The sequence below is a fragment of the Acomys russatus genome, chromosome 12, assembly GCF_903995435.1.
Source record: "Acomys russatus chromosome 12, mAcoRus1.1, whole genome shotgun sequence".
NCBI lineage: Eukaryota > Metazoa > Chordata > Mammalia > Rodentia > Muridae > Acomys > Acomys russatus.
This window is the reverse complement of record NC_067148.1, coordinates 19932045-19956010: the sequence shown is the minus strand read 5'-3', so window position 1 is coordinate 19956010 and position 23966 is coordinate 19932045. Positions and strand designations below refer to the sequence as shown.

General features: G+C 42.9%; 1 protein-coding gene across 1 annotated transcript in view; it reads right to left on the bottom strand.

The window, feature by feature from the left end:
* Col4a4 (collagen type IV alpha 4 chain) overlaps nt 1-23966 on the bottom strand; it is a 113374-nt gene that overhangs the window by 14221 nt on the left and 75187 nt on the right. Inside the window, 14 exon segments of the mRNA XM_051153994.1 lie at nt 1785-1940; nt 3273-3386; nt 3479-3607; nt 4973-5044; nt 11598-11670; nt 11673-11710; nt 11931-12038; nt 15454-15528; nt 16516-16579; nt 17411-17592; nt 18450-18557; nt 20652-20795; nt 21600-21770; nt 23269-23430. Coding sequence (XP_051009951.1) covers nt 1785-1940; nt 3273-3386; nt 3479-3607; nt 4973-5044; nt 11598-11670; nt 11673-11710; nt 11931-12038; nt 15454-15528; nt 16516-16579; nt 17411-17592; nt 18450-18557; nt 20652-20795; nt 21600-21770; nt 23269-23430 — 1596 coding nt within the window.

Genomic DNA, 23966 nt, shown 5'->3' with positions numbered 1-23966 from the left:
TCCTTGGTGGTCCATGTGGATGCTATTTGAGTATCTCTGGCCTCTAGTAGGTGCCCAGTACATATTTGTAGACTGAAGAACGCCCTACCCTTGTTATAAGAAAGCATGGACTGGTTGGTGTACCTCCTAGAATGGGAGTGAAGCCAGAAGCATAGACAGTGGTTTCACTAATAGTCACTTTTTAAAAGTATTAAAATTGCATGTGTATGTGAGTGACTGTGCATGTATGTATGAGTGTGAGTGTGTGTGGAAGGAGGGGTATGTGCATGCTCCCGTTCATGTGTGGAGATCATAGAATACTGTAGTGGCGTCACTTTTCTACTTGCAGGGATTAAACTGAGTTTGTCACACTTGTACAGCAAGTGCTCTTGCAGTCACCAAACCATCTCATCAGCCTCGTCCACCACTATTTCTAACATCTCCTCTGTCCTTGGCCGGTCATGGTGATTAGGTTGTCATGCTGTTTCCCCAGCTCGGCAGCTCCTGTCCAGGTGAGGAGGCATGCTGCAAATGTGTCAGCTCCCTTTCTCTTCTTGATGGCATGTCTGTCTGATTCTGATATTCAATGAGCAAAAGCCCACAGGCTTGAGGATGTAAGTTACAGCATGGCAGCTGATTTTACAGAAGACTGTGTAGCTTGTTCGATAGAGATAAAGGAGGTGGCTGCATGCTGTTGCATAGATGTATACCTCACAGTCCCACAGAGAGCCTCTGCAGTGTGGTGATCGCAGGCTTGGGATAATTTTGGTCGTTCTCCCCCACGCCCCCACCCCCCAGCCTGCCTTAATCTTTTGCTGGGTTTCGTATTGGGTTCAGAACTCAGGCAAGGTTCTCAGTGCTGGGCTCTTTTTGGAAATTTCAGAGGTGGGATTTTGGAACCCAGACCTCTTATAAAATAAAGAAGTTGAAAAAAATATTCAGTAGTCCCCTTTCAACAAAAGTGTTCCAGGAGTCACTTTTCCTAGCTACACATGTCTAGTGAGCACATGAAATGTGGTCAGTCCATACTGGGCTGGGCTGTAATAAGTTGACACACACACACACTGAGTTTCAATGACAGGCAGTGGGTGTGGCATACTGGGTTTGATGATTAATAAAGGACAATATCTGCTCGGTAGCTTTAAGCTGATTATATAAATAAAACAATAATATTTTAACATATTTTATTGGATAAAATAGAAGACTTAATTCTACATGTTTTTTTTTTAAAGAAATTTATGGGGAGTGGGGTATTTTTTAGACCCGGTCCTACTCTATAGCTTGGGTTGTCCTGGAATGCTCTATGCAGCCCAAGCTGGTCTTAGACACAGAAATTCTCATGTGTCAGGCTTCCCTATGCTGGGATTGCACACAGGAGCCACCATGCATCACCCCTTACATGTGGCTTCTACATCTTTAAATCACACACACAAGGTTCCTTCTATTTCTCTAGCTCAATTCTGACCCAGAGGATTCATTCTCTTTCTTTTCTGGCTTAGTTATTTAAGACTCAGTGTATAGCCAAGAGTTATTGTGAACTCCAGCTCCCCTGCTTCTGCCTCCCAAATGCTGAGATAAGAAGAGAGCACCACCACCCCATCCATGAGACACTGGGATAACGAGAGAGCACCACCACCCCATCCATGAGACACTGGACAAGAAACCCAGGGCATTTTACCAATTCCAGCCCCTGTGCATCTTTCTTTCGATTTTTACTCCAACTTGAGGACTTTTTAGAGAAAACCAGGACATTTTAAAAATGGCAACATTGTTTCCACAAGAAATAGGAATACCAACATTCATACCTTTCTGGCCATCTTTGCCATCACATCCTGGGGCACCTGGACACCCAGGAGGGCCTGGTGGGCCTGGGGAGCCCGGTAGTCCCGGCAAACCCCAGTCACCAGGATCCCCTTTCAGAAGGTCGACACTCCCAGGGGGACCTGGAGGCCCAGGTACTCCTGACAAAGGGAGGAGGTAAAAACATTCTTTCAGTCAAAGCCAAAGGTGAGTATTGGTGGTTTGAGAGCTTCTTAGGGAAAGAACTACAGTAATTTGGAAACAAGGGATGCAGAGAATCAGAAGCACCAGGCAATCAACAATGTTAGAAGGTAAATAGAAACTGTGTGCTATAGGGTCTAAGCCGAGAAAAGTTAGGTTAGTAACTGCTCAACTAAGTTGACTTATAATAGACCTCTTTCTCATCTGAGCCATTTGGAAAGGATCAGCTAATGGATTGTATCTCCTCAACCATCTCACTGTTTTCACAGGATGGATGGATGGATGAATTAGTGGATGGCTGAGTGTGTGGGTGGTTAAATGGATGGAGAGATGTGTGACCGTGTGAACGGAGGAGTGAATGGATAGGTGGGTGAGTGCGCAGATGGTTGGATGGATGGACAGGTGAGTGGGTTGAAGGTTACATGGATGAATGGGTCAATAGATGGATAGACGAATGGATGGAGGAAGTTTTCAGAAAAATATGAATAATTAAATATGAATGTGTCCTCAGAATTGTAATCTTATTTTAAAAGAAATATCTATACATAGGAGTGAGCTGACCCCAACTATATTTCCACTTAACTTCTAGACTTCCAAGCACAGTTTTTAGTTGCTTTTATTTTCTCTATACAATCCCACTCTTACTATAGTTCTAAAAACAATATCCAAGATGGCAGGTCCATGTCTCCATATGAGTTCGATAAGCCAGTGTGAATGCGGCTATCAGTAAGGAAGAATCCACCACTAACCCGTGTTCTTCACCAGTCTCCCAGACCAACCCAGTCTACCACCACTTCTTTTAGCTGTTAATAACTTCCAGAATCCTGCCCTGCCAGAGCTCATCCCTGTGAAGCATGTGCAGCCCATGTGCAGACTTTCTGTGTACATGACAGGCAAGGGTCCTGCCCCTCTGGGGTAGAAGACAGATGCTAGAAAACAAAGAAAGCACAAATCTTTCCCAGTAGGCACTTAAGACTGGCAGTGTCTATCTAGTGATTGGAAATGCTTGTTCTACCTGTGTTTGTACCAGGACAGCAGGCATTTGATGCAGTTGATATAGAAGAGTTGTGTGTGTGTGTGTGTGTGTGTGTGTGTGTGTGTGTGTTTGTGTTCTATTTTTTGTCCTAGGAGATGACTGCTAACTATACTGCCTGCCCAGGTGCATCTCACTTATCCATCTTCTAAGTTGGTAGAGCAGCTTTGGCACTTCTCTGTGAGATGCTACAGCCACGTCTAGCTTATAGTTTCTAAAGAAGACACTACTGCCATCCTCTGCCACAATGCCATCATACCTCTTGGACCATCAGGGCCAGGAGGTCCCCAGTCTCCAGGTGGACCTGGATAAGGAATGTAACCCTTAGCAGCTCTTCCTGGGGCACCTGCGGGACCAGGCAGTCCTGGTCTCCCTGTGGAAGCACGAGGTCATATGTTAGCTCTGTCACATCTAAAATGTTTTCAACTAGTTCTTGAGGAAATATCAAAGCATGCTGTTTCTTACCTGGAGGTCCTGGGAGGCCTTTTTCTCCAGGAAGGCCTGGGGGAGAAATCCCTGGGCTTCCAGGGTCACCTCTCTCTCCTTTTAGCCCAGGCATTCCTATTGGCCCAGGTGGACCCATTTCAAACAAACCTTAATGAGAAAAACACCATCAGTCTTACAATCTCCTCCTTGTTTATACCTGTCACAGAACCTAAAAAGGCTCCAGCCCCCAGCAGGAGTATGGCAGAGAAAGTGGATGCTTCTGCTGAGACCAAACTCTGGATGCAATGATACTCAATTCCTTGAATCCCCATTTCTTTCTTATGACTCATTGCAATGACCAACCACAGGCTTGGTTTCTTTTGGGGATTATGTCTCAGATTTTTAAAAAACATTAGTTTAGGGACAGTTTCACAAAGCAAAAACAAGAGATATGACTGTATAGCTGTGAAAAATTGCTTAGAAGTCTGAGTGGAGACTGGGCTACCATATGAACTACTATACTTTGGAGCTTCCCATTAAAAGGGAAGAAATTATCTTTGGTTTCTTTGAGGGGGTCACTTACATATTTAATCAGACCAAGTGAAAGAGCCAACAAACAAATTTTATATGATCTAAGTCACTGTTTGAACATCCAAAATCTATAAAGATCCCATCTCTCTCCAAAAGTAGAGTCACACCTAACTGTAAAATCCTTTTACTAATCATTATTCAGATGTACAAGTTGGGTTCAGCTACTATGTCTGATTGTAGGCCATTTTAATGAGAGAATAATACAGTAGACTTTTTAATGGAACAAGCTAAAGCCCAGTGGTTGAAGATTAACCCATTTGTGACATCAAAAACAAAGGCAGGTTGGGAGCTGGAGCGATGGCTCAGCAGTTAAGAGCACTTGCTGCTTTCTGAGAGGACAAGAGTTTGATTCACAGCAACCATGCTGTACCACTCAAAAATAACTGCCTGTAACTCCAGCTCCAAGGAAAGCCAAGACCTCCAGCCTCCTCCAGCACCTGTACTCACGCTCATATACTCCCACATAGATACACATAATTGAACATTATAAAAATAAAACTTAAGAAACTAATACAATATTATTCAAGCAATTTTTGACAGTAGCAGTAAGAGTGCCAGCACCACTAATTAAATCGTCTTGGTTGTATAAGCCGTTGGCATACTTAAAACAAAGCAATATACATTTTAAAATTAACAAGGCTATTTGTTTTTCATAACGTCTTGCAATCGGGTCCCATTTTAGCAATAATTCAGAGTATTCAAGTAGACAAACCTAAGCAGTAAAAAGAAAAGTACTACTAAGTACCATTCCCTTGCATCAAGGTTTCTTAAATGTCCCTTTCACATAAGCCATTCACAGAACTGGAAACACTTCCAACACGGTCTCTACCCAATGCTATCCTTTTGGACTCATCCCCAAATGTCATGATGTGAAAAAATACTGGGGAAGGGTTTCATTTCATCTCCAGGTCCACTGATCAAAGTCACCAATGAGTGTCTTACCTGAGGTGCCTTTTGCTCCTTTTTCTCCTTTCAGACCATGCAAGCCATTCAGGCCAGGAGACCCTGGGGGCCCTGAAACACAACACACAGGTTAGAGCAGCTTTTGATTCCTAGTGTGGCTACAATCCCATGCCTACGCCAGGGGAACATGAGTCAAAGGGAGGAAAGCTGACAGATCTCGCTGTTTGGAGGTCATCACAGAGGTAAAAGTCTAGCATGAGAGCTTTTCAGCATGCTCATTTCATGAAGATTTTCTGACAAGAAGACTTAACAAATATGTTTCTTTGGCTTGATTTGTAACTATGTCACGATGGGAGGAGATTGTCTAGAATTGCCACATTCCGGTGCAGGAAGTGACCTTTAGTTTGATGTTGATCAGTCTTTTTAGACAAAGATAGAGGTTGGATGACAATAAATCCAGGCTTGCTGCTTCCCAGATTGAGTTTTCACTTTCCAGCAGGGTATGCTGGTCCTAACTCCTACCAGATGTAGTCATGGTAATGAGCCATAACAACAGGACGGTTCCTGCTGTGGTGTTTGAGGACTTCCTGTTCCTCTTGGTTTGCATTAAGCACTGTACTACACTGGAAAACAGACCTGAAGTCAAGCTCAGCTGTGGCTAGTTCTCTGCAGCTAGTCCTCTCAGAATAGTCCTTATACTTTCTTACAGCATATGAACTGACTTTGTGGTGATCTCTAAATTCAAACCCAGGCTCTGAACCCAGACTTTATGCCTCCACTGATGTCGGTACCCATGAGATTGGATTAACCAAAAGGCATTGTAGAGTTCTCTAAGCAGAGTTCCCAGCCTGCCATTACTTACTTACTTCTTCTATTGTCATCAAATGCATCCAGTGATAATTGTACCTAGGGAGTTTCCATCAGTAGACATTGGGCTGTGCTTGACTTTTTCAAATGATAGTTTCTTAATAGGCCAGCACTAAGTTGAGGAGGGCAGAAGCAAGGGAGCAGAGAGGGAGGAAACAGACAGGTAAAGCGTCAGAGTCCCTCTTGGGTGCAGAGCCCAGCCACAGGTGGTCCCATGGATCTTGTACAATTCTAAGAAGATGAGTGTCTCAGCCTTTGGCCAAGTCCAATGAATGACCTTCTGAGTTCGCTGGATTTCCCGCCCAGTGGTTGCTCATTCTCACCAGGAAGTAAGCTTTCCTCCACACAGTCCACCACTCACTCATATTAACATTCTATCTGTTTGCGATAACAATATGCTCATCTTGTGTGACCAAATGCATGGAAAGTGGTCCCTACAGTGCCCACAAGCCCTGCTGGTCTTTCTATCTATCTCCACACTGAACATAGTTCCTACACCTCATGAGTATTGAACAAACACTTGTTGACTTGGTGAGTGACTTAAAAAAAGTGAAGAAAGGAGAGTGAAGGTTGAGGAGATAGGGAGAATGTGAAAGAGAACGCCGCCATTTCATGTTTTTCTCTAACACATTTGTGGAACAACTATGATTCAGAGAAGTTAGAGAGAGCTACCTGTGGGTAAATAATTTGAGTGCTGGTTACTCTTTGTTCAGTGAATCCTTATTGGAGGATACCACAGTTATTGGCTCCATTCTATTTATCATTAGTACTTTAAAAAGACAACTGTTATTCTCATTTTAAGATCTCAAATTTAGATTGACTTAAATGAGCCATATTTTCTTGCACTGAAAAAGAGAGTGGAGAGTGCGTCCCTATTTTCCCTAAATCTCTTATTTTCTAGCCACTTTTCACAGTCCTGGCTTAGTTTATTTTCCAATCCTCTTTCCTATTTTATGAGCCAGTATTTCAAGTTTGCACCAAAAGAACACAATGACCTTCTCCATCTGCCAAATCTGGATATTTATTGCAATCTATCTAAAATGATAATAAAATTTTGAGGCCACTTTACTATTTCTATGTGTTTTGGTCTCCAGTGTTAGCCACCAAGATTGATGGCTTTGGGGACTTGGCTAAAGGAGAGCTGTCCTAGCCTCTGCCAGCTCTCCATTGTCACATCAACACATCCAGATCCTGGGCTGTCACAGCCCAGCCCCTTGCCATTGTTGAACTGGCCGACCCTTATATGACCCAATGTTATCTTTCTAAATTGAATGCAGCTACATCTGGGCAGGGTTTTAAACATAATTTTCCCTTTTTACTGAAAGCTTTTATCAATCCCATCTCTAAATCAGAAAGTTGTTCATGCATAAAATATATACAGGCAGATGAAGGGCAATTAGGCTGACAAAGCACATCCCGTGGTAATGAGGAATTTGTATTCACCTCTCTGATCGTCCTTCTGTTTAACAACCACCATTTAAGGCTGCACCGGCTGCACTCGTGGGCCAGTATCCTTGCTCTTCCTCTAGTCAGTAACCCTAACCTCCACCCCAGCACGTTGTGTCTTCCCTCTGTGTTAGACAGCCCACTTTTGGGGACAGAATTCCTACTCTCAGGTTATATTTTTGTTTTAAAGCTAGAAAAATGCTACTGTGTACTACCAGGGCACTGGTAAGGTTTGCATTTTAATAGAGTGACCAGTGTGTCCCTGTCTGACTAGAACCTTTTACCGCTGGAAATTCTACACCCTACGATAGTCCTAAGTAAAGTGAGGCAGCTGATCACCCTTACGTTAATGCTGATGGGAAAGAGAAATCTTCACAACTATAAACAAAGGTGGAAACCCTTGAGAACACTTATCAAGAAAAGATTCCAAACTAAGATTTGAAAAAATACTCTTCACTAACAAATACACGAGTACCTACTGAAAGGATAAATATGGCTTCCTAATGCACACAGTTCCATCCCCTAAGAGCATATCTCATGACAAGAACTGAAGAGACAATGGGAAGCAAGAAAGCTATAATCCCTGACCTGACAGGACAAAGAAACAATGACAATGACATCCAGTTTGCTAAGTGCTGTGGTGGGAGACAGGAGAATAATGTAGTTACAGAAATGGGGGGGGGGGGGGGGAAGGGAGGGGGAGGGGGCAGGGGGGTTGCTCTGATTGTCATAGCTCTGTGATGGAAGGCATTTTATTCCTCATAAAAGACATCTCGAAGCACCTTTCAAAAGTGAGCTGGCAGGGCTGGGAAGATGCTTCATAGTGAAGGGACCACGATACAAGCATGAGGGCCTGTGTTTCCCTCACCAGCACTCACACATGGAAAACAGCTGGGTGCATGTCTGTAACCCCAGCGCTGGGGGACTGGAGACAAGCAGATCCCTGAAGCTCATTGGCCAACTACTCTAGCCCAATCCGGGAGCGACAGGATCCCCGTTTCAGTGAATGGCCAGTTAGTTTTGTTTTGTTTTTGTTTGTTGGCAATCTGACACAAACTAGATCATCTGGGAGGAACTTCAGCTGAGAGTTAAAGATCCTGTCTCAAAAAAAAAAAAAAAAAAAAAAAAAAAATGGGGAAAATAATTGAGGAAGACACCCAGCATTGACCTCTGGCCTACACACACACACACACACACACACACACGCACAAGTGTACACACATGGACATGGACACTTACCTCTCTACAAACACAAAAGTGGACTATTTTAATGCCACTAGCCCAGATACCCAATCCACATATAGTATTGTCACACTGGTAATTTTCAGTAGGTCTCCATCATCCTCATCTTGTGTGGATGTACAACTAGAAATTGGGGTGTTTTCTTTTTAGCGAGTACATGTACTTAGCGGCATAAAGCGAGCAACCAAGCCCCCTGTAGCCTGTGTCTAAGTTAAAGTTTAATTTTGACTGGACCTAAGCAGGACACAAAAATCCATACAGTCCATATGAGCAAACACATCTGAGTTAGCAGCTGGTTTGTTCAAACAAGAGAGTTGGTCTCCGTACCTCACTCAAAACATACTTCAAATATTTAGTTTTCTCAGTTCAAAGGGTTTCTGCTGGATCGGGCTTCATTTTTACATCGCCATGATAAACTGCAACAATGGATGTATCCTGTGATGCTTTTCGTTTTAACAATGTATCCCACTGTTTTTTTTATTTTGTTTTTGATCTGTTTGGCTGAATCATTTGCTTGCAGTGTGCAGTGAAACAGCGTCCCCGAGTGGTAGCAAAAGAGTACTGCAGCAGGCATGTGCACAAGGAGTGAAATGCCCTTCGATCCTTTCCCTTCCAATACTTCCCAAGAAACTCTCTATTTCAGTGTACAACATTGGGTGGCAATTAGCAATTACTTTTAAAGTGATTTCATTATGGACCAAGTTCACTTCTACGAAGCTTTTTTTTTTTTTTTTTTTTAAAGCAATGCCATAGTGAAGCAATTTGATAAATGTTCCAAAAGGAAGGAAGAGTGTTACAGCCACCTGCAGGCATTCGGAAATGTTCCCCGTTGTGTGGAGTAGGAAGGCTGTGGAGAGAGAGCCTTTGACAATGTAGAATGTTTTCCTTTGGATCCCTACCAAGTTCTTCCAGACTGGAAGAATGTTGAAGTCAACGAGAAGCCCAGGAGGGCTGCAGGAGTTGCCAGAGACAGGAAATGTCCACAACCACCAGAGGGGGGAAAAAATCTCAGAGCAACAGTCTCAGCATTTTGTGTGGAGCTTTGAATTCATCAGGGGTCTGGCTTTCCCATCACCACAAATGTCAGGGAACATGGAGGCAGTATCAAGAGATCATTTGTTCTAACAAGAACTCCCATCAAGTGATTTGGCTGCCAGCACATGCCTGAGTGTGGTGGAAACTTCCGAAGGAGGACTTCTCCACTCACTCTGCGGTATTACACTAAGAAATGCACACCACCCTATTGCTTGTTGAAAACCTAAGAATTTTGGAAAGCTGAAGAGTGAAGAGCAGAAAGGATGAGGGGGAAAAAGAATTTGGATTTTCAAAACAATAAAACATTTAATTCCAGAAATGATCTCTAAGTCTGCTAGGACGTGCTTTGGTTTTACTAACTTTTAATATATGTATATAAGCCAATGACCTGGAGACAGCTGGGCTGACAGGAAGAAAAGAGGACACAGAAGGAGCTAAGATGCCACGGTGGGCCCAAAAAAGCTTGGCTTCTCACCTACTGTTTGACTCCCCCCCCCAACTTCACAGCTACTTATTCACCAACCAAAATACATATTGTGTATCAGCTGGTACCAAGGACATTATAAAAAGGTCTTGGTTTTCAGAAGATGGTATTGTCTTGGTAAGAACGTCTTCTGCAGGGGTTGTGCTAGAGATATGCACAGAGCGCCCAGAAAACCATCTGTCTATAATAGGCAAGATGGAGCAATGAGGGGGCGGCAGAAGAATGGAAGGACATGAATCTATGTTAAGAGTGACCATTCTGCATGCTACTTTGTCACACTATTTCCAGACAAATAACCAGACCACTATTGCCTCTAAAAATCAAAACCTGCAACCAGGACAAGTGATTCCAGACCTAACCAAGGCAGCGACTATGGTTTAAATGGGTTGGTTCTCTTTCTCTCAAAAGCCCTCTTGTCTTCCTGCCTCGTACCACAATCTTAAAGTCCACCACTTAGCCCTGTGGCCACTTTTGGGGCACCACTCTCTTATTTCTGAACTTTTTTCCTAATCAATACGCACCATGCTGAAAACGTTTTTATTCTTAGTTTTTGTTGCCATGCTTTTATTTCATATAACAGATTAAGAACCACCCTTCTGATGCTATACGCATCCAAATGGATCGTGGTCTATGCACTCTGTAGGCATGATGGACCAAGAGTGCTTGTGGTACCTTGTGACTCAAGAAATGGGCATTCCTGCAATTATTCTAGGTTTTTAATGGCAGCTGCTAGTGACTAAGAGGCTGAATGACTGCTGAGCTGTTTCTGCTAGTTTAAATAGGCCTGGCAACTTGAGTGCTGGCGTTCCTCCCCTGTGTGACTGGATGCCCTTATCAGATGTAGAGGAGTGATCCCAGGGCCTCTGGGACATCTCCTTCTACCTCTCCATCACCCAACGGCTCTGCTCTGTCCAAGACATTTTGTTTTCACATTTATTTATTTATTATAAGTTTGTTTATAATAACTTACTACGGACAAGCATGCCTTTAATTCTGAAATTTCATTTTATTAAGGGGGGAGGGGTCCAAGGCACTGGAGATCACTCCCTGATGCCTTCCTTACCAATTCTCAGGGCTCAAATGCTTGTCAGCTCTGCTGCCATGGTTTGGACATACATTGTGTCTCCTGAAAGCTCAATTGCAAAGCTACAACACACATGTAAGGCATTAAGCATGCAGAAACTTAATCTAGCTGCTCTGGTGTTAGAAGCCACACCCGTGTCTCTTATGAAATGGCTCCCTGAAGGCTGGGATACCGTCTATTTTTTTTTAATGGCACATGACACAACCCAACAGAATCAAGGGTATAAATGAAGTTTGACTGTCATTGGAGGCAAATGGGTGGCCAAAAGCATCATGACAGATACAACATGCCCTCCAAAGGAATAGGACGGCAACACCAAGGTCCTGGGCCTTCCCCCACTGAAGGCAGGTGAAGATGGCAATGACCTCACACCACCAGGAGAGCTGCTGATGGCACTGTGGAGAGACAGGCCTGCTAGGGGCAGAGCCACAAGCCCAGGAAAGGAGCTGCAACTTTGTCCCCAATGGGCTGGCCCTTTCTAGAGGGCTGGCATTCTCCCTACTTACCTTTTACTCCAGGAGGACCTGGCCTCCCTAGATCTCCTGCGTAACCTCTTGGCCCAGGGTCTCCCACTTCCTCTCTCCGGGATGGCCCTTGAGCCCAGGCATCCCTGGGTCACCTGGGGACAGGGGAGAAGTTTTTCAGACTGTGACATGTAAATAACACTCCCTGGGTAAGGTCATCAATGTTTGGGGTTTGGGATGAAGAAGAGGTAAAAGTGTGCATGCCCTGCCCTGAGGCACTTGAGAGGCAGAAGGCTTTCCGTGAAGAACAGCTCTCTCCGGTACACCAAGTCACGTGAACGCTTGGGGGACTTTCGAGGCTTTCTTGCAAGGTACCTGGATACCCTGGTGGTCCAGAAGAGCCAGGCTGTCCAGGTCTGCCTGGTGGTCCCCGGGGTCCTTCAACTCCAGGAAAGCCTTTCTCTCCGGGGTCTCCAGTATGTCCTAAAGAAGGAAGGAATGAAATTTGGTTAGCTGTAGATTGCTCTTTGCAACAGTGGCTTTTGAACCGTCAACTTCAAGACTCACTATCTGTTGTGGGTTTTTATTGTTGCTGGATTGTTTGTGGTTTTTTTGATTTTTGTTTTTTATACTTTTTCAATTGATAAGGAACACATGATTGAGAATAAAATTTGATGACAACATTTTCTGATTTTAAAACTAGTATTTGTATCACCGGCAGTTTTCCAACTTCGGAATGGTTTATTATTTTCAAATGCTAGCTTCTTGATCAACCTTACTTTAACTAATCAATCTAATTTATTACTATGCTAGCCAATTATGTACTTCTAATTCTTTTTTTCTATTACATATAATGATCCTTACATACATATATACTTTTATTTACTCTTTGACAATTTCATACATGTATGATCATTTTCACCCACTCCTTCTCTACCTCTCCTGTCTAGATCTTTAATCACACTCTCCTTCTGAACTATTTCCTTAAGAAATAGTTTCCCTACTTTTCAGGAGCAGAATTTCTTGGTAAATAGTGTGATAGTTGGGTTTATCTTAAAATATGCTGTTACATGCTAAAACATTTTAAAGTCAAACATAACCATTGTGGAATTCTATCTCAAAATGCTTCAAGAGGTAAGCCTGAAATATAAATCACCCTATGTTGCCAAGATAACATTGTGGCTGCCAAGAAAATTAACAATAACAAGAAAATAACAATTCCTAAGCTCATCTAATGCTCGCTCCAGACTCCATTTCCTCTCCCACCTGTTGACCTCACTAAACTCTACACCAAAGATACACATTGTGTCTAATGGGTATATCTCTTAAATTAAAATAATAAAAAAATTAAAGTCTCTAGCATTCTCTTGCTCATGACTGTGACCTCCTAAGGAAAGGCTGGCTGCTCTCTAGGCCTTCTGGAAGAGGTCATTCAGAATTTAGTTCTTGACACAGACTGCCTGTGGCTCAGAGGAAGTACTACACCTACAGCCAACCCCCCCCCCCACGTGTCTCCCACTCCCAGCGCTGCACCCATACCCTGAGAACAAGCCACACTCTCATTAAGGACTTGGGGTTTGTTGCCTTGCTTTTGATAATTTGCAACTAGTCTGGAGGTTCAGCATGGGAGCACAGTTATTCATAGGCCCTTGTTGATGAGCAGTCCTCCTCTATCAGGGAGGGTCTTCCTCTTCAACTGAACGTGAAGGAAGGGTCCATGTGGGTTCTCCAAGCATCCTTCAGGCCTTTGATGCCATAATGGGACTTCTAAGGCATTTAGCTTCATGAACTGAGCAGCTAAAGAGCTCTCAGACTCCCAGGATCAGATAGCTATTCTTAGACTACCTAGCCTCTCCTGTGCAAATCAATCAAATAAACCCTTTTTTGTAATATATGTTGTCATATTATGTATTATGTTATGTATGTCCTACACATGTATTATATTATAATATATATAATATATAATCTGTTGATTCTATTTCCCTAGAGAACTCCGATACACTTTATTTTCCCATGTGCTTATTTACATGTGGGACTTTAATTCTAATTTATAGTAAACCAATAGTCTATACTGAAAAATTAATGTATTTCCAAGTCCATGGATGGGTAGTATTCATTACAAAGTAACTGATGCTTGTGCCTGATAACTCATCAAATTTACTGTCTTTTAGCCCTGCTCTGTATTATCTGATTGATCACAAACACCTTCCTGCAACGGACACACGGTATCATCACTGTTGGCTCAGTTGCCAAAGCAGCCATTCAAACCTCTATCCCAAAGTAACAGTTGTATTGAGAGCAGAATCTCAGGAGTAATTTGCACTGTATTTCCCTCTGAGTTGAAGTGGATGGATGGGGTTAGGACTGACCCAGTACAACCATACATAACCCTGGAACAAGCTATGCTCTATATATCCTCACTGAGCTCACCCCAGAACAGCGCTGGGATTCCTAGCCAAGGAAAATAGAGTATCTAAACTCTGTGCTGAGGAATAACAGAACAAGTTTTGAAACTCTAAGCTTAAGCTATGGCAAATAAGAAACCAGAACAGTTTAAACACTGATGACCACAGGACGCCAGTTCAAGCAGAGTAAAGCAAAATTTCTGGGAAAGCGTGACTCAGTATAAAATAACCTCAGACTTATGGTTTTCAACTTAAAATACTAGGTAACATAAAATGCCTCCAGTTTGGAAAATTTTATATCATCGGGTTTATGACAAAAATATCCATAAGCATGAGAACATTCCTTACTGAAGTCATTCATGATGACGTGTGTGTGGTTTTCAGTTTACAAGTGGCTTTTATTTGATGTTCTGATTGGACATTCTATTTCTGGGAAACAAAACATGGTTCCTGCCAAATGGAACTTCAAGGTGATGCATAAATGTCCTGGTTAGGTTTTTGGTGTCTGAGAAGAGGGAGTTTCAACTGAGAAATAGCCTTCATCAGATTGGCCTGTAGGCAAGGCTGCAGGGGCATTTTCTTGATTAATGATTGGCATGGGAGAACCCAGACCACTATAGGTGGTGTCACCCCTGGTCCTGGAGTGTACAGGAATGCAAGCTGAGCAAACCATGGGAAGCAGCCTGGTACAAAGCACTCTTTCATGGCCTTTGCTCCATTCCTGCCTCGAGTTCCTGCCCTGATAAACTGTAAGATAAAATAAACTCTTTCCTCCTCAAGTTGTGGTTGGCCATAGTGTTTGTCACAGTAATAGAAAGCAAAATATGACAATGATACAAAGCCTTAATTTACAAGAAAACTATGTCAATTCGAGCCTAGATTTACATCTTACCACTACTGACCATTTGCACTTAAGCACAAGTGACTTAACCAACCATCTGAAGGTAGACGTTTGCTCTGTCGATACAGCATATATCCCTGTGTGTATATCTTTTCATACTTTCCTGATTATTAATTTCACATATGTTCCTAGCAGAAGAATTCTTGTGTCCAAAAGCAAGCATATTTTAAATATTGATACATGTTCCTACAGGGCCCTAAACAAAGTGCAAATTTTGACTTTCCGTGTTTATTAATCTGCTGCTTGCTATCAGTGGGAGAAAGGGGTCTTCCAGAGTAACTTGTGGCCATCTTAAATGACAGAGATGACAAAATAAGCTGGATTCTAATTGCTTGAATATTCACTTTGTCTTTGTAAAAAACTGAGAAAGTATACTGCTGTGCCAATGCCATTAGTCACAGGAGCCATCATAGGTATTGTTTTGGGTAGAGGATGCTACAGCAATGCCACACAGAGTCATTTTGATACATACCTTAATGGGCGAATGGTAAAGAAAATACTGATACAATCATTCCTAGTGTAAGTGTAAAAGTAATTACTTTGTGTTTGAAACTGTCTTATTTACCATAATAAGAAAACTGTGGAGGTATACCTTGGTATCCAGGGCTGCCTGGCTCACCCTTTGGACCAGGTGGACCATACTGACTGGCAGGATCACCTTGGTCTCCTGTGAGTGATATAATACCGAGAACATTAGTTAGAAAATATCATTTGATCTCATACAAGTAACTGTCATCGTGTTTGTCCTCATAATCTAGCATTATGTTTTCCAGGAGACTGTCTAAAAACGTTTTTTGTTTACAAAGAAGAACAATGGAAATATAGATGAAAGATGTGCTTTACAATGTTTTCGAAAGGTGTGTTCTGTGTCTATGAGTGTGTTCCTCGGATGTGTGATGCGTACCATGTGAATGCCTGGTGCCTCTCGAGTTTGCCCAGTCAAGGATCTTGACTTGTTAAGAGTACAGTTTCAGTTGTGTTTACAAAGCAATAAGGTTTTGGGCACAAGATAGGCTCAGGCCTATTGGGCCAGCCTGCTGCTGTTGTACAAATAAAGTTTTATTGGGATGTAGCTGAGTAGTTGTGGCTGAGACTGTATGCCCCACAAAGTTTAAAAAAAACAAAAAACAAAACAAATAACGAAACCTTATGATATGGCCCTTTAGGGAAAAAAGAAACTTCTGGCTTGAGAATTCTTAAGTAAACAATTAACATTTGGTGGGGATTTATGCTCTATGATTCTTATAATTAGTATCCCAATGGACGAATACAGGACATCCTGAGAGAGGGACTGGTTCTTATGGAACATGGGGTTTCTGAGTTAAAGTGAACATTCTCTAGAGATGTGGATCTAGTCGTTTGTACCAGCTACAATTTGAGAAGTTGTGGTCACTACATGGACAGCTTCTGAGACTTCCATGGAGAGGAAGTCATGATGCCCTTGTAGATGTGCCGTATCCTACCTGGTACCCTTGGACTTGTGTGGAAATGAGAACTCTTTGAAGCGCCAGCATTTCACTGTGGAGAAGAGCCTAAGAGTCGCTTCTGAGTTCTAATTTGTGGTGTATTTTATCACTAAAAAGATGCTCTCTCAAAATGTTACAACTCTCAGGACTCTGAGTTTGATAGCTGGGAACATTTTTCCAAGCCATACCTTTTGGTCCTCTTGCTCCAGCGTCTCCTGAGAATCCAGGGGGACCTGGAGAACCTGGATCACCCTGACAATTAATGGAACAAAAACAAGACCCTAGTTGGGTATCCATGCAATGGCACAAAAATGTTACAGTTTTCTGCAGCCAACTTAGTGTCTATAATTGTCAATGGTGAAGGAAATGGTTAGTGTCTTGTAAACATAATACTATGTCTATGTTTCACAAGTGGGTAAAACTCCTCCAAAATTAGAGCTATCCATCCAAGCAAGAAGCATAGGGTTCTTTATACACAATTACCAAAGAGTAACTGTGTTGTACAATTTGAATTCATGCTTTGAACAAACTAGTTGATATGAAATGAAATATTGAAAGTTGTGTTGTATCACAACTTTTAAAGATCCATTTTATTCCAAAAGATGGAAAGCCAACTATGTTATACATTTTCCAGAAGCATGATACAAGTTACTACATTATATTTTCTCATTTCTTAAGGGGAATATTACTCATGATTATAAAGGCCAAGTGTATTTAAAGGAAAAGATATGAAATCTTCAAACAGATGGAAAGGATTGGAAACCAGAATTTTGCCAGTGTTCAGGATGGTGGTTTTTTGTTTGTTTGGTTTAGTTTGGTTTGGCTTTTGTACCAAATAAAGCATCAGTCATGAGCAAGGCTCTAAGAGTTATTTAAACCTGGGCTGGAATGTGTGACTTGCTCACCTACAGCAGGACAGCCAGTTCTGAAACATTAGTCAGAACATTCAGTTACCTCATAACCTTCCAGAAGGCGCCATTCTTCTTTGATGCTACCATTCACTTACTTTCAGATAGCCAGGAAATGACAAGGGCACATACTGGCAAGTTTATTTCCTTTCCCTTATGGAAACAGCTTCCTCACCTGGTCACCTGGAAATCCCGGAAAACCAATGATTCCTCTTAGTCCAGGTGATCCTGGAGGCCCAGCGGGGCCAGGAGACCCAGGGGGCCCGTTTATCCCAGGCTGCCCTCTGTGGAGTCCAGGTGGTCCATTTCTTCCAGGATCTCCTCTTTCACCGTGCATCCCCGGGCTTCCTTTATCACCTGTTGAGGGCAGCAGTGTTACCAACCCCTTGGCTGAAATCCTAGGCCGAATGAAGATTGTACTGAATGATTTGGTTCTACTTATAAAAGATGATGACACCGGAATTAGGGATGCTGGCTTCTGTTCAAAGCCACATTTCTGTGGTTTCTGTCTTTGGAAGCCTCACTCTGAAAGAATCTGTCCAGGAATAGACTTGAAGCTGTTGGTGGAAGGAGGGAGCAAACAAGGTCATTTGTTCCAGCTTACACGCCTTACAAATGAGAAAGAGCTCAATCCAGTGAAATTAGAATGTTTTTGTTTTTCCTAATGGCAAGCTAAAGAGAAACACAGGACATAAGTCATTCAGGTGTACCCAGAACTTGAGAAAGAATACAAATTCACTCTCAAAATCCTTGTTCTGCCATGTTTCTGAGGCCTAGCAGCATGCCATCAGGATGTTTGTGAGAAAAATAAGGGCCTTGATAGCCTCCGGATTCATAGATTGAGGATGTGAATTTAAAAAGGAACCCTAGGTGTTTTATATCCACACTGATGTTGGAGAGGAGTGGTCAACCCTAGATATTGATACCAGCTTCCCAGACAGAGGGGCTTTAAGCCCAGAGCCAGTAGTTTATGTATACCTTGTGTTGGTCCCAGTTTGGAATACCCAAGTTTATAAATACATATGAATTCCAAGCATGTTTAGTATTGAAAAGCCAAAAAGTTACTGAAACGCTTATCAGGGCGCAATTATATTTAAGAAATGGCCTTTCTTAGTTCCTTGTTAGAGGGAAAGTTGCCGAATACATCGGCTTGATGGAATGATCTATAAAAATGCCAGCTTATCTGATAAGATTGAAAAACTTCAATTATTTACCTCTTCTTCCCGGGAACCCATGATCTCCTGGAGGCCCAGCATCCCCGGGTTCTCCCTTCCTGGAAACGATGGCTGTTTCTCCTGCATCGCCAGGAGGGCCTCTGTCTCCTGTAAACGTTACTTACATGAGAGAAACATAAACACACACATGCTACACATGTAACTCCTCTTCTATCACATTTCAACCTCATTTATAAACCCCATCCACCTCCACTAAGCTGTATTAATGGATCCCTCATTATCGGTCTCAGGAACTGAAAATCTCTTCCTGTCGCCACTTAACCACCCCTGGGACAAGGAGCAGTCGGTATATCCAGTAAATTTGTTGCATTCAACCCAAATGTCTCAGGATTCTCCATGACTTAAGACAATCAGAATGCTCTAATCCACAAGACTGCTTGCTTATCCTGCATGTCTGGTGGTCCATTCCTTTCTCCCCAGCACCAATTTTCCTGCTCTTTACATTAAAAGAACAAACACATATTTCAGTCTGGTTCTCCACATAAGGACTTCCAAAAACTAGGAACTGCACCCCGTATTTCAGCTAATTTTAAACACCATCCAAGCAGAGCAGTGTGCTGAGAGAGGCTCAGCAGACCACCATGATGACAGTTGATTGTTAACAGAAAATCCTGAGAACCAACTGCTATAGTGTTAGTTGTTTGCTATCAGCAGGTATGAGTGTTAATGGTGCTGTGGGCATATTTACACTACTGTAATTGGCCAACACTGTCACTGCTAGGACTCTCCTCAGGCAGAGTTTTGGGAGAGCTAGTTTACAAATGAAATGCTAGCATTGGTCCAATTCTTTTATTCTCAGTGGAATAACTTTAATAGTACAAAACATGACTTATCTGCAAACATCAATTATCTTATGTAGCAAAGAGATTTTTCATCCTTATAATTTTCAATTCCTTAATTCTGTATAGTTTATAAGCTAATAGAACAATTGAAGCAAAACAACTACAGAAATAAAGAACTAAGAAGAAAAGGTCCTTTGAATGAAATTGGACGCCATTTTACCAGAGAACGTTAATAGTTAAAAATACTTCTTCTAAAGACTGCCTTTCCCAGGAGCCTAGCATAACTGTCATCCGGAAGGCTTCATCCAGTAGCTGATGGATGGAGAGACCCACAGCCAAGCAATAGACCAAGCTCAGGGAGTTGTGTGGAAAAGTTGGAAGAACGATTGAGGGAGCTGGAAAGGTCAAGGACACCAGAAGAAGACCTACAGATTAAGGTAACTTGGGGCCATGGGTGCTCAGAGAGACTGAACCACCAACCAAAGAGCTTGCATGGGCTGGACCTAGACCCCCTACATATATGTAGGAGACATGCAGCATGGTCAACATGTGGGTACCCTAACAATGGGAGTAGGGGCTGTATCCAACTCTGTTGCCTGCTTTTGTGTCCCTTTCTTCTAGCTAGGCTGCCTTGTCAAGCCTCAGTGGAATAGGATGCACTTAGTCCTGGTGTGACTTATGGTGCCAGAGTGGGTTTGTACCCCTGGGGACTCCCCTTCTCTGAGGAGAGAGGAAATGGGAGGAGGGACACATGAGGGTGGGACTATGAGGAAAGGAGAGAGAGGGCTGAGATCAGGCTGTAAAGTGATTAAATTAATTAATTAATTAATTAAAAAGACTGTCTTTTCATTTTTAGAAACACTACTTTCTCTCCTGTAGCAGGAGCTGAGAGGCCACAGAAAATTTCTATGCTATAAATGATTAAAGTGGGAAGGATTCAAAACATAAAACCCCAAACAATATTTTATGAAAATTAAGTGCTTGTGAAAACTATACGAAAATCAAATTTCATTATTCACAACCAAAATTCTGTTCCAACTCTTAACTATATCGGGTTTGTGTGTTGTCTCTGTGTAGTTTTCGTGTGCCAAGGCCAAAGTATGTGACTGTAACAGAGGCCATATTCTAAAGCCTTAAACATTCTTTACAGATGTTTACCACCAGGTGAACAAGCTTTCTGAAGCCCCATATCTATAATCAATGCATAAAGGACCACTTGTTATCATCTTCAATGACAGAGTGATTCATTTACTTTTGTTACATGTAATGATATTGAAAGGTCAGTAAAATGAATTCCTAAGATATCACGGAACTGAAGAAATCCAGAGACATGTTAACAGCGTTTGATCAAATACTGGGAGCAAGCTCAGGCAGCCCCAGTGTTGTTAAAACCACTTGCCTTTGGCACCTCTCTCCCCCAGGTCTCCCTGCGAGCCAGGCCAGCCTTTCTCTCCGGTGTCTCCCTTTCTTCCAGGTTGCCCATCTGGGCCTGGCTTTCCTCTCTCTCCTGGAAAACCAGGGAAGCCAGGCAGCCCTGGGAGTCCTGGTCAAATGAGAACACGAAGTTTTAGGGACTCACTTTAGTGCTAGCATAATTTTTTCATACTCCTGGTCATTCAATGACACAAATTATGGCCTAACATTTATGCTGAAAGTAAGCCATTATTTTGATCCTTACTGTGGTTAAACAGCAGTGTCCCCCAGCCATTCCTGTTTCCCATCCCTTAGGCCTAACCTGGAAGTGCTGATGCTTTGGAGTTCTGAGCCCATCATGTTTGTTTTGTTTGTTTGTTGTTTGTTTTGTTTTGTTGTTTTTGTTTTTGTTTTTGTTTTTGTTTTAAGATAGGATTTCTCTGTGTAGTCCTGGCTGTCTTGTACAAGCAAGCGCTTGTAGACCAGGCTGGCCTTGAACCCACAGAGATCCACCTGCCTCTGCCTCTGCCTCTGCCTCTGCCTCTGCTTCCTGAGTGCTGGAATTAAAGGTATGTGGCACCATGCCCAGCACCCATCGCATTTTAACAGCACCAAGGGAAGGGATGAGAGAGCAGAGGGCCCATCCAATGTGAAACGTGTTAGTCCTGACCTAATGATTTCAATGGTGCTTTTTGCTCCTATAAGCTGAGGTGTCCTCACCCTGTGAGGCCAAGGCCTTTTGCCAATTAACTTACACCAGAACATTCTACCATTAAGAAGGATAACACAGAGAAGAAACGATACATCCGAAACCAGAGGGCAAAGTCAGCCAATTCATACATTCTACCAGTGGAAGCCTTGCATGACCAGTTTTGCTTGACAGTTGACTTTGAGTTTGTAAAACCAGGAGACTTTCTGGGAAAGCACTACTCACCCTTTAGGCCTGGAAAGCCAGTTGGGCCATCTTCCCCTACTGGGCCTGGAATCCCAGGAGGGCCTCGGAGACCATCTGCTCCTGGTAGGCCTGGGAGTCCAGGGAGGCCCTTCATCCCAGCTGGTCCAGAAGGCCCCATATCTCCTGGTGGACCTTTCCAACCTGGGGCGCCTGAGACAGAACACAACACCCATGAGGCAGGAAATCTTAACACTTTCTTCAAATAAGTCACAGGAAAAACACATTATAGAAAGCTTAAACTACATAGCTGTGGCACTTTAAATAAGAACAAAACCATTTTTTTTTTTTTTTTTTAGCTAAAGTTGTGAGGAGCATCTTTTCATTTGCCTAAGAATATATTTTTCTGGATGCTATAAAAGGAGGGGGAAAGATCATCTTAATTCTTAACCCCTGTAAGAATGAGTGAAGATTATACAGTTTGCTATTTTTATTATAAAGACACTGAGATGAAAACCAAGAACTGTGCTTATATGCTCTCTTGAAAGAAAAGAGGAGGTGGAGGAAGATGAAGAGAAGGGAGGGAGGGAGGGAGGAAGAGGAAGCAGAAGAGAGGAGGAGGAATAGGGAGAGGAAGAAAAGGAGGAGAAGAAAGAGAAAGAGGAAGAAGAGGAAAAAGAAGAAGAAGAGGAGGAGAAAGAAAAGTCTCCTGGTGCTTTCTGACCCTTTGTCCCACTGAACTCCAGTCAGGCTGTTAACTATGATGAAGGACTTGAACAAGTCAGAGCAGCACTGACCAGAACAACTTGTGCTTGCTGTGAGCCTGCAGTAGCAAATTCTGTCCCAAATTTGGCTGGCTTTTCAAATGGGCATCTTGCATTTCGACAAAAGTGACAACAGATATATTGTAGAGGGACTGGCCCTGGTGATGGGATGAGAGCATACTGGGGATAGATCCTGCTGTGAGAAATGCGTCTCCCCAACATTGTTATGCTGAATCTCAACCACCAATGTGAGAGGACTAAGAGGAAAAGCGTTTTGAAGATGATGAGTGTGAACACGTAAGAGAGGTTTGTGGTAGCTTGTGTGAGGACACTAGAAGGTGTTTCCTGAGGAAGAGGTTCTCACCAGCCATCAAAGCTCCTGGTGTCCTGATTTTGGACTCTCTAGCCTCCTATTAATCAATTTCTATGTCTTATAAATTACTCAGTCAAAGACATTTTGTTATAGTCAGCTCAGTTGACTGAAGGAGACTCTGAGCACCTATGTGAGAAGATGCACGCTCAGAAGCCGTTTACTCATTCACATCTCACTGAGTGCCTAGAACGCAAGGCCCTGAACTCCACCTGAGCATCTCCCAAGGCCATATTTACAATGAATGACTTTTACAGATGCTGCTGTACCTCCTTCAGGATGTAAACTGGGCCTGCTTGAGGACTGTTATGATGTGTGCTTCCTAAGCTCCATCCACATAATGTTGCAAACAATGTTGCTCACCACATGTGCTGCCTCTAGCCAGCTTCATACACGTTGCACAGATAGGACTTTGAAAAATAACACAGACCAATATGAAACTCTTGAGTAATAATTTTCCTTGTCTCAGATCTGGATTCTCATGCTTCTGCCAATATCCATACATGACCGGGAGTAAGCTTCCTGACTTGTAGGGAGCACCCAGACACTTCATGTTTTGGCACCTGCTGGCACTTACCTGGACTACCTGGAGCTCCAGGAAGTCCTGGTTCTCCTGGGATCCCTGGAGCACCTCTTTCACAGAAATGCCCAGGGGAGCCTGGGATTCCTGGAAACCCAGGACGTCCCTCTCTACCTTTGGGACCTTTGATACCTGGAGATCCGGGGATGCCAGGAGGCCCTGAAAAGACATGATGCATTTGAGACATTCGTGAGTTAACACTGTATAAGTGGTCTATAGCATCACTCATGCATGTCAATTCTAGAAATAAGCAATTTGCCTCTATCTCTAACCCTCAGAATGGATCTTCGTATCTTGAACATAGATCCAAGTGAGTGTGGAAACCATGTCTTGATAAGTGGGCTGCTTGATAAACTTACAGATGACAAAGATGTTACCTAGGCAAATAAGAGATCACAGGCTTTCCCAGTTCTACCACCCTCCACGTTTGCAGCAGATTTACACCCAGATATACAAGATGCACCCAATCTGTGCCGCATGAATGTGCACTTGGCGGGAGGGGTTATCAGTTATCCTTTCCAATTTCTACTGGACTACCATGGAGACTGCTAAGCCCCAAGCCTCACTGCTGAGCTCCTGAGTGTACTAAACTACCTCAGTCTGGCACTGGCAGTGACAAGTTGGCCAGCCCAGCACATACATAACCTGGATAAAACTGAGCAGATTGAGCCACTGCGGCCCTGCATTTGCAAACC